This window comes from Siniperca chuatsi, linkage group LG4 (genome assembly GCF_020085105.1).
Source record: "Siniperca chuatsi isolate FFG_IHB_CAS linkage group LG4, ASM2008510v1, whole genome shotgun sequence".
Taxonomy (NCBI): Eukaryota; Metazoa; Chordata; class Actinopteri; order Centrarchiformes; family Sinipercidae; genus Siniperca; species Siniperca chuatsi.
The window spans coordinates 30,841,858-30,858,331 of record NC_058045.1 but is presented as its reverse complement, the minus strand read 5'-3'; the positions used below and the strand labels follow the sequence as shown (position 1 = coordinate 30,858,331).

The window sequence follows — 16,474 nt, the reverse complement described above, 5'->3', positions numbered from 1 at the left end:
CAGACTCATCCCTCCTCAGCCAGTCCAGTATCCATAAACACAACCAAGGCTTGTCCCCCACATGAGAACTTTAAGACCTGCACTGTCTGTTGCTTAGTTTGGACCTTAAACTACTGAATCCTGCATGTACTCTGGCGCACTTTGCACATGGACTCATATTTTCATTCATTCATAGACTGTACATATGTCCAGTGCAGATATCCAGGGCTCAGTGTTTTACTTTATTTTATTTATGTTTTTTATTATCTTGGTTTGGTTCTGTACTCTTACTCCGTCCCTCTGCTGCTATGACACCTGAATAAAGGTTTATCTTATCGTACCCGTACCTTTCTGAGGGGATGTGAAGCCTCCAGAAATTAGACTCGATTGGAAAGCAAGAATCCCTCCCAAATGTTAAATATGCAGACGAGGCCTGCTTCATTTTTGCTGGTTGTCAAACAGAAAATAATATTTCTGTCTCTCTGACATAAATACAGCAAAGCCCACAGCGATGTTGTGTTGAAATACACTCAGTTTAGAGAAGTGAGCTTGTTTTTGTGTGTGTGTTATAGTTGGTGATGTCAGTTGAGCTTCTTACTTTGAGCAACGGGGTCCGACATGAACGCAAGATTTTCTGCCAGAGTGACAACAGTTTTGGTTACATAAAGAATCTTTTAATACTGAGTTCGATCTGATACTTATATTTAACTAAATGTAGATTAATTACGCATCTGACACATTAAAATCACAGCTGTTACCTACTAAATCTGACACACCTGCGGCTACTTGATCCAAATACTGACGGTCTTGATTCATAAATATTACGATCCGCTAGAGAGATGTATCACTCGTGTTACAGAGTGATGCTTCTTCCATTACAAAAGGTCTTTGGCTGAATACAGACACCGGCTGTAGAGAGCACTTAAACCAGACAACAGCCAAGTTTAACGTTGGCCTGCCATCAACTTACTTATGGGATTAACATTAACTCGTGACAGCCGATATAACCTGCCGCCGGCGACGTTTGGCATTTTAGCGGAGTGTTTTGTACACTTGTCTTCGAATAAGAAAAAATAAGAGTTAGAGTCAGAGTTTAGCAAACTCGTCTAACGTTATTTTGCCACTCAGCGGTGTGCCCAAATAATTGTTTATATTCGCACACTCTAATTTCCCCTGGCATGCGAGCAAACTGCTGCACTGTAGTGCCCGACTGTCGTAAACGAGAGGCTGAGGTGGACAAAGCAGCAGCGTTCAATAAAGAAAGGATCGGATTTTGATCAGATTCTACAATATGCCCGGATTGGCCCCCGATGTGATCCTCAGGATCGGGACATCTCTAGTTTTGGTTATTTCGCATGAGAGATTTCTGTATTTTAGTTTTGCCTGTGCTCTTCTCACAAATTCTCTCATCCACAACAAGAGAAAACACACATGAAAACAACTACATGGAACCAGAAAGTCCAAAAAATAACATAATCACAAGTTATTATAGTTACAGTATAATATAGTTATTATGTGGATTTACTTTCTTTACAGACGTGTTTCTGATACTACTCTGTTAACTACAGGAGGTGGTTGTGTGTTTGGAAGCAGACAAACTGCAGACTGCCTGTGATAAATCTAAATCTGACAGATAAATGGATGAATGTCTAAAATCAGAACAGGCCACAAATCCTGACGCCGGTAAAGAGGGCTCGGTCCTCAATCTGGGCATTACCATGATCCCTGTGTGTGAGTGTGTGTGTGTGTGTGTGTGCGCGCTACCTGGTAAACACACATAAATACACCGACGCAGACGGACGCTATCACACACACTCACTCACAAACACAGACAAACTGGGAACAGAGAGCAACAGGGAGTGCTCTCTGTTCCCAGTTCAAACCAGTCTGGTGGCATTTGGACCAGTTTGAGGTTCGGCTGCATCTCGTTAGTTTCTTTTGCTTTTATCAGTAAAAAATTACATCATATCGTTTGAGTCCTCATAGTGACTGCTTTCATATTTTCAAAGAAAATTTCCCCACAAAGCTATTAAACAGATATATTTTTCTGTATTATGGTGAAATCCATCAAAGAAGAAGAAACAGAGACCAGAGACCCACAGGAACAGGAAACACTTTAGCTGGGGTCTGATTTCTCTTTTTCTAGACTAAAGGAAATCCAACTCTCTCTGGCTCGATGAAACGAGATTTTATTTTATTTTTTTTAAACCTTTATTTATTCAGGGAAGATTCACCGAGACGAAGCCCCTCTTTTGCAGGAACGCCCTGATCACACTCGCACAGTTACAGTCATTCACGCCTGGAAGCTGCCCAGGACGACCACAGTCTGATCCGCTGGCCGCGGAGCAGATCCACAGAAGCGGTTGGGGTTAAGGGCCTTGCTCCAGCTTTTTTCACTTTCCCCACCCAGATTTATCCTGCCGGTCCGGGGATTAAACCGATGACCTCCCAGTCACAAGCTCGCTTCTCTAACCTTTGGGCCACCACTGCCCCACATCTCTTCCTGACTGATGCTGACTGGCATTTCGACAACTTTAAGACTCCTTCAATGTTTCTCAACACAGAAACACTGGAGTCTCACAGATAATGTATGTAATGATTAGTTTATGAGAAATCATCGTTTTCTGTCAGTTTGAGAAGAACGGTGGCTCTAATTACTACAATACCCATGAGCCTTGGCTGCGGATGCTATGGAGAAGAAACCAGTCATGCGGTTCAGAGCAGTAGTGATATCAGGAAGCACAAATGCGACCAAAACTGACCCAGAATCTGAAAGTAAATTAATTTAAGCTGCAGATTATGTTATCAAATTTCTCAGCGCCGTAATCTTTAGCTTCAGCTTGCCGATAGCGGCGCACATAACAGAATTTAAAACCCTGCGACCGGATGCTTGTTAATGACTTCTCGTCTTCTGTTTTTCTATTTCAGTTTTTAGGACTTTTTAACCAAAGAACCAGATATTTTAACACAATTGCTCATCAAACTCTGCGTCCTCTTTTAAATCTCTTCTTAAAACTCACTTTTATCTTGTGGCTTTTTCTGAACTGATGGTATCTATTGTAATTGTTCAAATTATTTTATCTTGTTTTACATTTTATGTTTTGGATTCACTTTCATTATTGTTTTTACGGCAAAGCTCTTTGTAACTTGTAACGTTTTGAAAGGTGCTATATAAATAAAGTTATTATTATTGTTATCTTTTGTACTGATGATTGATTAAGTTTGATGTCCATCAAAGCCTTGAAGAGCTCCATCTAACATCATCTATGTCAAAAATTATTAAGATTTTCACTTCAGGAATCAGGGGCGCCCAAAACTTTTCTCCTCCAACTTCACAACTCTATTGGTTCTTGGCCTGACAAGTGGCATTCTGGGAAATGTACCATGTGACCATTCGTAAGAACACTTCTGCCAACACTCAGACATCAATGAAGCATACAACAACAACCTGTTTTGGAGAATATCAGGTCCTGTGTGTTCACAGCTGAGGTTCAAAAACATGTAAATCACACAACTCTTTTACAGAACACCTCCAGGAATGAGTCCAACATTCAAGATCGATGTGATCAACAGGATTTTTACTTTAAACCTCCCGTTTACAAGAAATGTGTGTCACTGATTTTGCCTTCATTTACCTTCTGCAGCAGCAGAGAGCCGGAGTATTTGGTGGAGAACTCTCGAAGCTCAACAGAGAACACAGACGCCCACTGCTGCACCCTGAAACACAGACAGACAAGGAGTTAACGAGAGACCGTTCGCTTACATTTCAGCGTGCAGCCCTGTGTTGTTGAATGGCAAATAAATGAACAGCATGAAGGATAAAATCTGCAGGACTCAGGTCACAAGAATACAACATCATTATTATCTGTAGTGGTGGTCAGCATGTACACAATGAAGAAAGGTTGCATAAATAATCTCGAAAGTCTGTCTACTGTACATACTGTAAATAATTCATATTGTGGTAGTTAAACATTTGACCTGTCCCACGTGTATGATAAAAATCTAGAAAGGCATCTTCTGGTAACACATAGCATGAACCGCCCACCTCCGACCTCTGACCTCCACACATCCCAGCCAGAGTGCAGACAGACTTACAGTGGTGTTAAATGAAGACTTTGGCGTGGCCTAGTCAAAGTCCTGACCTGAATCCTATTGAGATGCTGTGGCATGACCTTTAAAAGGCAGTTCATGCTCGAAAACCCTCCAATGTGGCAGAATTACAACAATTCTGCAAAGTGGGCCAACATTCCTCCACAGCGCTGTAAAAGACTCACTGCAACTTATCGCAAACTCTTGATTGCAGTTGTTGCTGCTAAGGGTGGAGCAACCAGTTATTAGGTTTAGGGGGCAATCACTATTTCACACAGGGCCATGTAGGTTTGGATTTTGTTTTCCCTTAATAATAACAACCTTCATTTAAAAACTGCATTTTGTGTTTACTTGTGTTATCTTTGACTAAAATTTAAATTTGTTTGATGATCTGAAACATTTAAGTGTGACAAACATGCAAAAAAATAAATCAGGAAGGGGGCAAACACTTTTTCACACCACTGTACATCCAAACCAGTTAAATACGAAGAACAAGTGGAAACACGGAGACTTTAGTCTTTACAGCCTCTGGATTGTTTGAACCTGATTGGATTAAATGCTTTGAGGTTTTAAGTTGCACCTTTTCTTAACATGAATCTGCACACTGAGGCTTATGGAAGCAAGTTCAATAAAACAACAAAGCCCTGTTTGCTGAGACGGGGCCAATTTGTGTCAAACCACAAAAAATAGCAGTAGTCGTAACAGTTAAGAGTAGTGCTGTAGTAAAAATTGCAGTAGAAATGGTCATAGTAGGAGTAAAGTGATTGTAGTAGTAATATAAATACTTGTGAATAGAGGTGAATAGCAAGGATAGTAGGAAATACAGTGACATGGTCATAGTAATAGCAGTAGTATGCTCTCTGCAATACTTGACATAATTGTGCAATATTCTGTGTTAATACTGCTGTGCAATATACTCTTCAGTTGAATTTATAGATATTTATTCATACTTCTATTACTGCTGTGCCATAGCCACCGTCTCATTATAATCTTAATAAGCTACACTTAACTCGACAGTTCATGCACTGTTACTTTATACCGTATTATTATCATCAACCGGTAAACCCACTTTGTACTTCACACTTATTTTATTTTATACTTATACCCACTTGGTACTTAATTAATCTGACCTGTATTATAGTGTATTCGGGGATCAATAAAGTGTTTCTGATTCTGATTACTATCAACAGTATTTATAAAAACAATGGCACTAGGGATGTCACCATCATGGTTAAGGATCTCACAATTTAATAAACAGTTTATTTTTTCCTAATTAATATCATCTGTGTGTAATTCTTACACATATCTCAGGGGTTTTTCTTTATTCTTAATATTATTATTATTTACTGTGTTTATATTTCTTTTTTTTTTTTACATAAAAGTTTCCTTATATGTGAAATTTCTCTTTCATGTCATCACCTTGGCATTGTTGTTTGTTAATGTGCTGAGTTTAATAAAGTTCTATGACTTAAAAAAAACAATAAAATAAAACAAAAACTAAATAATAAACGTAAATAGTAAATATATCTATATATATATTTACAAACAGCCAGTGAAGCTCTTGTACACACAGTGAACTGTGTGTATGTGTGTAAACAGTGTGTTTGTTGGACGCATCGCTTTGAGTTTGGTTGTCTGTTGCCGTGGTGACGCTCTGCAGCAGCGGTGAGTTACAGCAGAAAAAGGCCGTTAAATATGACAGTGATGCAAGAGATTTAGATAATCTGTTCTTCATCTGGGTCACAGCAGAGAGCTGCAGGTGTCTGCTCCGCACAAACTACAACACAAAAGCACAGCACACACAGCTGCAGGCAGTGTTTGAACTACAGCGGAGCCACAGGGGACCTGAAAGCAACAAAAAATCCATTTATATTATATCATCTCTGATCTCTGAATACTGAAAGGATATATCTGCACACCTGAACGCGTGTCAGGACCGTCAGAGGGCGGCACAGTTTAACTTTCAACACCTTCCCAGTTAGTCGCAAAGTTCTCCTCAGGCTCAGGCGTTGCTCTTAAACCTACACAGCTCTCATTCCAGTTCCTCTGCCACAATTTCTTAACATTTCTAATCCAAATGTCGTCAGACAGTGTATCTCAGCACACCTGAATGTGTGACAGGTGTGTAAGAGGCCGCTTTATCCCCCTGTTTTCCAGCTTCCCAGTTCCTCACAGGTTGTTTTTTTTTATGCTTCTATACGGCCTCATTACCTCGTTTATCTTCTTAGATATTAGTTATTTATTAAAGCTGGAGTGCGCAACTTTTGTCTCCCCCTTCTGGCAGTGAGAGTAATTACACAAACGCTGTCGGTGCGTGCTGATGATGTATGCCTACAGTGAGCTCGCCCCAGGCTCGTGTTCAGAAATATTTTTAATTTCCACAGTTCCGAGACAATATTATTACATTATTTAAGTAGAGAAAATGTAATAGCTACGGAGCCTACTCCAAATACTGTACCAGCCTGTCCGAGAGCAGTAACGTGTCTCTCAGCGCTCTGACAAGGAAAAGCTAAAGCTACGGCAATGGTTATCCCCGTTTTTTTGGCGGGTTTCAGGGCCTTTAATGGCGGATCGCGGTGCTCTCTACATGGCTCTGGGTTGCTCCCCGCTTCTGCTCTGGCAAACTAAATCAAATCCAAACCAAACATTGCTGGTTGGCGTAAAAGGCCTCATTAGCAGTGCGCCAGCGCGGGAATGTCGCCACAGACATCAGATTTAAGCTGTCTCTCAGCGTCTCTGCTACGTATCCGGGGCTGGATGCTCACGTGAATCCAGCTGCCTAGCACGGTGACGTGATTTGGACAGCAGGACTGCTTAGCATTTCCTCACGTGGCGTGAAAGCGACAGTTGGTGGCAGGTAATGCGCCTCTAAGCTGGTTTGCCAGTCGCCACAAAAGAAGAGAGACGAGAAAACATGGAGGAGGAGGGTGAAATTATAAATACAGTTTTTGTTTGTATGGAAGTTCAAAATAAAAGAAGAAACTAATCTAACGTGATGAAGTACGGTACGGTTATTTAAAACCATTTCTTATTTGAATTTACAGAACAATTACTGTACCGTACGGTGATATATAACTTTACCGTGATATAAAATTACATTTCCCGTGATAGAAGATTTTGGCCATATCGCCCAACCCTACTTAACAGGGATAAATAAAGTTGTATTTGAACTGAACAAAACTCGTGTACACTCTCTCACTTACAGTACTGCTGCTTTATTTCATATTTACTTGGTCGTTTACAATCTGCAAGAGTTTTCACCTTTATTGAAGTATTTCTAATCCTAAAATGTGCGTGGCTCTCTGTGCCTGACTATCTTCTGTCAGTAAGGTTCATTACTGATCTAGAAATGTGACAGGATGTGTTTTTATGTATTGTACCTGCAGGGTCAGAGTTCAGGTTTGGGTTTTGTGACATCAGAGGGACATTTGAGGCTGTTTGGGTCGGACATGAGGACAAAATCAAAGCATGGATGTGTCCCCATGAGGACACAGACGCATCCCAGTTACATAAATGTTTAATAAAACGGCTTGAGGGTAAAATGTTTTCACCGCTGAAGATGTCATGTCATTAAGATCATTTTGTTCTTTAAGTATTTTAACAAAGATGAAAATGATCAGAATATTTAGGTCCAGGTGGGAAATAATTACACATACAGGTGAGGGATGAAGACAGCGTGATGTCAGCAGCGAGTTCACACACACACACACACACAACATACACACATCTGCCAATTTACAGCACTGAAGCACGACTGTGTGCGTGTGTGTGTGTGCGCGCTTACTCAGCATGTGTTTAACAACGAACGAGTTTATTGATCCATCTGTTCTTGACATTAATCCTCTCAGTGCAGACACACACACACACACACACACACACACACACACACAGGCTGTGTGTATGTTTAAAAATACATTGTGGGTTTTGGTCCCGTCATCGCTGTGACAGTAAGCTGTCAAAATTATTTTGTTGTTGTACAAAAAAATGCAAAAAGCTGTTCAGAAACAATAAAAACTCCAAAATATTGAGATGTGTGAAACACCTTCCGCCTCTCGCTCTGCTGAGCCCCCTCCCACCGGACGGCCTCACGCCTCGTAGGGCTCGCCCTCCACGGCGTGAGCCTCGCCGCGGCTCGTCCTCAGAGGCAGCTGTGACGGCGTCCAGCAGCGGGATGAGAGGACGGTCCATCCTTACCGACTGCCTCAGCAACACTCTGCTTCGGTGGTGAGGGGCGAGAAACAGCAGAGATTTCTCCGGGAGGGGGACGGCGTATTATTGGACTGTCACACTGGACATGCTCAGCTTTGTGCCAGCGAAAACCGCACGGCACACACACACACACACACACACACACACACACACACACACACCACTGTCCTGTCTCCGTGTGGAGCTGGGACGTGTCTAAAGCCTGAAAACAGAGCCAAGAGGAGGAGCAGAAGTCTAGTCTAGTTTTCTTTCAGACCACTTAAATTACAATATGCTTAAAAGGTTATTATGGAAGTTTTGCACAATGATGCAAAAAGAAAAATTTGCCTACCCCAGCTTTAACATTCCCCAAATATGAGCTGTGTGACTTGAGACCCGGAGCTGCTGTTATTTAGCTGCAGTACAGCACACTGGGGACAGGATTTACAAAATTTAAGATTTAACTGCCCTAACACTGCAGTGGACGGGTTTTTGTTTTTCATTTTTAAATATCTGGAGGGTTATTAAAACAATTCCACGTTGGCTACGTTGGTGTTTGACGAAGAACTGATGGAGAGAGCGAAGTCTGGCTTCTTGTGTAGTTCACATTTACAGGTTTTATCTGTATACCAGCCCAAGGACACAAAGCTGATGAACTCGGGATCGGACCTGTTGTCTTTCAGTTTCAGGACAATCTCTCCAACTGCTGGTCACCCTGAAGCAACAATCCTTCATAAATCCCTCCGTGTGGCCTTCAGCTTTCTACAGATTTACCTTTTAGTCGTTTATCTCACGCTTTTAACAAAAGAGCTCAACAGCAGACAGAGCTTCAAACATCACATCCCACACAAAGATACACTAGTGCTCTTAGTGTGGGATGTGACGTGTAGAGTCAGACCCCACCACGCTGAATCATATTCATTTTACACATGCACAGAGATATCTTTATAGGTTATGAGTTCTGGACTTTAGGAATAAATCAGCTTGTATCGAGCTAATAATGTGATCAGTTATTCAAATTAAGGGGCCCTAATGACGCTTTGGTTAAAAGGTGCAGCTTATGTACCTGCAATTTCTTTCCATCTGTCACCAGTCTCATCTAAAAATGCCCAAAAAAATAAATCCTCCATCAAGATCACCTTCAAAATCTAATCAGCTGATCCTGATCCTGCTGCGGCTGATCTGTCCAACAGATTGAAGCCGACTCGGACTGTAACCTGGACACGCAGACAGACAGACGGAGCGCAGCCATCGCCTCGACAGAAAGACGGCCTAACAGTCAAGATAGTGACGTGATGAAAATCCAACAACCACCACCGGAAACTACAACTCAGAAGGCCCGAGGTCAGGGAGCCCCACTCGGACAGTGAAAGTCACTAAAACAGCATTTTGAGAAAGTCATAATATCTTATTTTAGGATGATTTTTTTTCTTATCCAAAATAAACAATCTCATTAAGCATGATTTGAATTTAAATGTTAAACTTGTTACAAGGTAACATGGATGGAACAAGATGGATAAACCAACATCAGTGCTCTGTGGCCAGAAGAAGAAAAAATCGTACGTTTTATTTATATAGCCCAAAATCACACATTTGCCTCAAAGGACCTCACAATCTGTACAGCATAAGACACCCTCGGATCTGATAAGAAAAATCCCCCAAAAAGCTTTAACGGGGAGGGGGGGTCGCGTGGAAGAGATCTCTCGCTTGCCAAAAATACGAGCAAGCACACACTCCTGGTAGATGATTTTGTAACATGAACGTCATATTTTTACTGTTTACCTGGGGATTGAGGAGACAGAATAAAAATATTGTCGCTGTGAGAACTTGACAGAGTTGTAAAATCCTATCTCACAGTATTAGAAACCGCTGTGCAGAGTTTTGGCGTCTGATAAACCTTCAAACTCACGGATCTGTTACTCAAGCTGGACTTCCTGGATCGTATTTTATCATCTCACCGGTACCTGAAGCAACACGGCCACAACGGCCCAGTGCTGTTTTGGGTCTGAACGCACAGCAAAAATCAGCATCACACTAAACACCCACAAGTCCTCCAAACTAAATGACAAAATGGGTCATTGCCTTCCCAAACGACCCATATGTGCCACCCCATACGGCTAAGGTTTGGTCAACAGGCACGCTTGGTTAAAGGTGGGGTCAGCGATTCTAATTCAATACACTCAAATTCAGCGAAAATCCCCTGACGGTCCGCTAGCTGTCCGTTCAGTGTGAGCGCTGAAAAAAACCCTCCGGTGTTTGCACACAGCCCTGGCTCTGTAAACGGGAAACAAACAAAGAGGCTCGGACCAAACCACACAACACTATTCCAGCCATGATTTGTGTGTCAGGTGACGTTAAAAGACTTGCCCACGTACATTCAGCTGACTTTCTACTTTGCCAAGATCTGCTGTTGTTGTGCTGTTAGCTGTAGCAGCAGCAGAGTTGTGAGCATCGCTGTCTGGAGCTGCTGTGCTGGCTCTGGGAAACCGTCCCGTCCTCTCTGGCTGTTAGCTTAGCAGCAGCAACTGTAGTGACAGTTTGCTAACCCACAACCTAGCTAACGTTAGTTACATTACCTGCTGTGTCGTTGTTCACTCTATATCATGGTATTTGTCATGGTGTTGGATTTCTCCAGAATCGCACACCCAACCTTTAAGGTTAGGACTGATTGCAGTCATGGTTGAGAACAATCATTGACTGATGAAATAGAAACAAACAGCAGACAACCTAGCTTTCCAAGTTACATTGCTTTGTTGAGTCAACCATCACGCCATATCATGGTATTTGTCATGGTGTTGGATTTCTCCGGAATCGCACACCCAACCTTTAAGGTTGCTCCCGACAAACAGCAGCTATATTCACGAAACCGCAGGAGGTCCTTCTCAGGTGAATAGAAACACATTTCAGGCATTTGAACAAACCATCAATTTTGTTGTTTTTCCTTGTGAGGACTGTCTGATAAAAACATAGATTTGTCTTTGTAGGGCAGATTTTCAGAGAATCAGCGGACCAGGGTTTAAATTCCACATCAACAAAAACTGAAACCAGTAATTTTCCTAATTACAATCCACTGTACGCTCCAGTTTTTTTTACTGGCATCTCTTTAGCTCTGTATTTCACAGCAGATGAGACTGGTTTTCAGGGTGTGTTTGTAACCAGGTGACATGGCGGCCTCCGTCCAGGCCTGCAGTGGTCAGTCAGGTGGTGAATGTGGGTCAGGGTAGAAGGTGACCGGGCTGACGGAGGGGGAGCCATGCTGGCACACAGATGGCGATGGAGGAGGGGGCGCGTGTCCTCCAGGAAGCTGCGGCGCTGAACGTCCTGCTGCAGGGAGCCACTGCTGCTCCACTCTAACGCTGCCCGACAGGCTCATGCTAATGAGGTTGTTAGTATGAGCAGCTACAACACGAAGAAAGACAACACCACCACCTGGACTGGCTGAAAGGTGAATTCTGGGAAGTGCAGTTTAAAATGTGGAAAGCAACTCAGATACTACTGAGATGGATTTTAAAACAAGAAAGAATTTGCTTGAGATTCTCGTGATATTCCTCACGCCAAGTTGCTTCAATTAAAAGCTGATTAATCAGCTAGAATTTATTATATTAACTAACTTTAAAATATATTTCTGACAGATTTATATTTTTCTTTTTCTGATTTTTTAGTGTTGTTTTTAATTCTATTTTGCAATTTTAGACATTGCGCAGTTTTGTTGGTGTTTTTAGTTTTTTTATGTTGTTTTAGGTTCACTTCGTCTGATTTAATGAGTTTCTTTTGTTTTTATTGTGACAAGTGCGCAGTAGCTGTCTTCCTTTTCTTCAGAATAAAGTGTGTGTGTGTGTGTGTGTGTGTGTGTGTGTGCGTTTTCTTGTTTGTCTCTTTGTGAGAGTTTAGGATGTGGAAAGTGAGGACGGTTGTAGGTTAAGACTTGGTGTTAGGGTTAATGTTGGAATAAGGCTTGTGTTAAATATGGGGTTAGGGGTTAAACATGTAGCTGGGCTGGTTAAAGTAAAATTTTAAATTATACAGCCCATAGCATCATTTAAAGCAGTTGTAACCCCAGCGCTGGGAATAATCTCTCTGCTCAGAGTTGTGGACAGAAACAGGAAAGAGCAGATTTCAGTGAGTCCTGAGGGGAAACTGCAGTCAGCTGACACAAACTTATTCCCTCAGGATCTTCATGTAAACACAGTGCACTCTGGGAGTTTGTTATCTGAAGCTTGATTTATCTGAAACAAGTCCAATCAGGACTGTTTTCTATAAGCTTCACATCCACACGGATTGACACATTCACGCTGGGAGTTGCCCGGTACAATGCCTTGCTCAAAAGGCACATCATCTTCTGCTTACGAGCCCTCTGCGCTACCAGGGTCCCATTAATGGGACTGTTCACACACCAGGCTGCACACAAGCAAATAAATGGAGCCGCCCTCGCCTCCTTTTTGCAGTCAAAAATAATGTCAACATGTTTTTTTAAATCTATTGTTAATAGTTTTTAATTATTAAACACGAAGAAAAAAAGGTCTTTGGGGAAATATCAGAAATAATCTTTTACTGTCTCAGCTGCTGTGTTGGATTGACAGAAAAGTTAGAGCTGTAACGTTAGCTTACAAGCCACGAGCAGACAGTGTGTTGTTGGCAGTGGTGGTGAAGAGTAAGAATCGCACCGGCATCTAAACGTTTACATGCTGTTGAATGTGCTGCAGCTGACTAGCCTGCAAACTGACGGTAGCAGTGCAGCTACTGGTAGCAGTTACTGTTTGTTTGCTCGCTCGGTCAACAAGCTAAGATGCAGGACAATGCGTGGTCATGTTTGTTAGTTAGATAAGAAGGAGAGTTTAGCAGGAAAGCTAATGTGGTTGTTTAAAGTTTGTGGCTCGTATGTTGCGTAGCAGGCTGATAAAACGCTGACGTAACTGCTTTATGCAAATATTATTTAAAATGAAACTATATGATTGGCCGTACGGAAACGAGTTCTCCATCTTACCGAGACAGAGAACGGACGGTATTCAGACGAATCTATCCAAAGAGATGATGTCGCCCATCATTAAATCAAGAAATATATCATTAAAAATAACATGAATTTCTCCCTTTTGGTTTCTGATTTGTTCTCAAAGCATAACACAGGACATGTGTTTTACTGAGTAGATATGTATGCTGTAGCAGACAGTTGGACCTTCAGTTGGACGTGCCTCTTATATTAGATCCCGCATCCCTCAGATTTTAGAGATACTGAATCATGAAATTCAGCTAACGATGTGTTTTCCTCTGAATGGATCTTTGGCAGCGCAAACAAATACAAATAAAACAAAATATACATGTTAGCACATAATTTATTCCCAGACTGAGCCCTCGAGATTTCCAACAAAAACAACAAGATAATAAAAACTGCCAAAGCGGTGGGATTTACAGTACAAACTTTTTTACCTTACTGACCTGTGCGTCAGTCATTACAAACTCGTGCTGTGCAGCCAAACATTGCTCACACCCACAGAACGTTATTATAGATTCTTGTGGAGATCTCAGTGTTTCCAAAGATACCATGTGTGTCTAATGTGGAAAGTGGCATCGTGTCTAAAAAGATGCACAAGGCAGCTAGAATATTTCTCTCTGATGGAAAGCCGCAGCCCTTAAAAAACAACTTTAAATTACTTCAGGGTGAAAAATGAGACACCTGCACATTAAGGGATTAAATCACTTTACCAACTAAGTTTTTTTTAAACTGAGCATCCGTGTGAGTGATTGTAGATGTGATAATCTTTCTCCCGCAGCAGGTGGGAGACACAGGGAGCTGAGATCCAGTACAAGAAGTGCACTTACGTCTCCGGTGGGATCTTCATCTGAGCCTGAGCTGTAATCCACAGGCAGAAAAATCCCAGAATCCCCAGGAGCTTCCTCATTCCCGGCGTCCTGGCCTCCATCCTGCTTCCAACTCCCAACATCAAACTCCTCGCAGCTCAGATTCTAAAAATTTGGAGGCAGTTTCACAAACTGGGAGCAGCTCTGAAAGATTAAGAGGATCATAAAGAGTTTGTAGGAAACGGCTTCCTCATGTCGGCTAAAGCGAGCAGACGATGACAATCACAGCGGTGGGCTTTTCACCCCGAATGCCCTCCGTCATGTCTGGATAAACCCGTCGTGCTGACGGCATCTTCTCACCGCTTCCTGTTGTAGCGTCTCATCTTCTTTAAAGAAACTTTCAGAAGATCTCTGATGACTTTAGAGTCGTCCAGGACAAACTGACGGAGAGGTAAAATCTAGTTTTAGCACAAGAGGAAGATAAAACTCTTGAGTTTAAAGATGAAAACTGGTCCTCAGAGACTCCATAGGAAAAACGTGACAGAGAGAAATTTCCTCTGCACCTGCTCCAGGTCCTCCCAGATATTTCCAGGTTCTTCCAGGTTGCTCCTCATGAAACCAACACCATTAAGTGGGTTAATTCCTCCACCTTGCAGATATTTAGGAGGACATAAAGTCGGCAGTCTGCAGCAGATTTTGCAGCCGCTCGACTCCACTGTCACCCAATTTGCAACGTAATCCACTTGGATTAAAAACTCCTCTTCCCCACAGAGAGCGAGAGAGAGGGAGAGAGGGAGACAAGGGGGGGAGGGAGGGAAGGGATTGGAGCAGGGGATTGGACGAGGGCTCTGTTTTGTCTAAGAGGATTAGAGCGATTTCTGGAGACAGACTCTCCTGCGACCAATCAGAGCGGTCGGAAGAAAAGAAACCCTGAGGTTCAGTTTGGCTGCTGAAAGAGAGAGAGAGAGCGGGGGCGAGCGGCCAACAGTGACATGATGCCTCCACACACACACACACACACACACACACACACAGAGATGAATAATCACACAGAAATAACTGAGCAAAACCAAACACACACTCCTGTGTACATATTAATTACGCTTCATTGACCCCTGTGGGGAGTTTCGGCCTCGAGGACCAGCAGCTCTGAGGTCAGTGCCTGGCTCAGGGGCAGCGGCAGGCAGACATCTGATACCGTCTATTGTTGGTCAGAGAAGACCAGATCCTTCACCGCTGTGGCCGACCGCACTACATTATCACATCCACACTGGGTCCTTATGATAATGATACTAATTATGTGTATGGACACTTCACAAAACAGTTCATTATAGATACTAAAACTGAAAACGTTAGATAAATGTACCTTGTAATTTTGTCTCCAAATGCTGTTGTATAATTTCTATTTGTTATTCTATTCTTATTTTAGTTTTATATGCCTCTTATTTCTTTTTACTTTCTCTGTTTATCTGTTCTTATTGCTGTCCTTACAACCGAAATTCAATCAATAAATCTTATCTAATCTCTGATCTTAAAACAGATAAAGCAATTCCAAACCTAAATCAAACTCAATGTGACATTCTTTGTGTGTGTGTGTGTGTGTGGGGGTTCTTAAATAAACCTCTAAAATATAAATAATCTTAATAGGATAGTAGAGGATACAAATAATTAATAGATTTTTACAACACGCATGTTCCTGCCCTGTTATAGAAACATACAGTCTCTGACAACTAATTAATCAACAGCTCCCTCTAGTGTTTAAAGACATAACATACAACTATTACCTACAGTTACACACACACAGCTACTTGTGAGGACCCGCATTGACAAAATGCATTCCCAGGCTCGAACCTAAACCTGAATCCAACTTAAACCCTTAAAACCTTCTTAACCCTCAAATAAAAAGCTGTCTGAAGAAGTGAGGACCAAACAAAATGTCCTCTCTTTCCAAATGTTCTCGGTTACAAAACCTACAACTCAGATCATCACAAAGACACACAGACAAACACTCAGAGGGGGATGAACACACAGAAACACCTCGCACTATCATGAATCAGACCGTTACTTGTTGGTTACAGCATTAAATTGCATGTAATGTATCTAATACATGTATGAAAGATGGAATGGATTCGGTTCCTGGTTCTCTCTGTGACGAGAACCAGTTTCCTACTTTGCACCTTCATTAAGAAGGACCAAATAATATCACTTTATTATATAAATATACATTTAAATGGATTGTCGGAACAATGCAGGATTTTTGAGGCCGATGAAATAAGAATAAACTTCAGTCAGTGCTCTCTGGTGGACAAACCATGTAATGGAGACACTGTTTCTGAATGACCTCAAACATGTTTGAAATGTCTTCACTTGTTAGTTATTGGAGACATATATATATATACATATATATACATATATATATATA

General features: G+C 41.8%; 1 protein-coding gene across 6 annotated transcripts in view; it reads right to left on the bottom strand.

Moving 5' to 3' along the window:
• Positions 1 to 16,474, bottom strand: part of LOC122875593 (voltage-dependent calcium channel subunit alpha-2/delta-4-like) — a 161,337-nt gene that overhangs the window by 88,937 nt on the left and 55,926 nt on the right. Inside the window, exons 1-2 of one of the 6 annotated variants that reach the window (XM_044194946.1) lie at positions 14,074 to 14,822; positions 3,615 to 3,696 (exon numbers count right to left, since the gene is read on the bottom strand). In XM_044194946.1, coding sequence (XP_044050881.1) covers positions 3,615 to 3,696; positions 14,074 to 14,195 — 204 coding nt within the window. In that variant the 5' untranslated portion in view covers positions 14,196 to 14,822. Of the gene's footprint in view, positions 1 to 3,614; positions 3,697 to 14,073; positions 14,823 to 16,474 lie in introns of those variants that run through there. The other 5 variants (XM_044194947.1, XM_044194944.1, XM_044194943.1 and 2 more) reach the window with 5 other exon arrangements.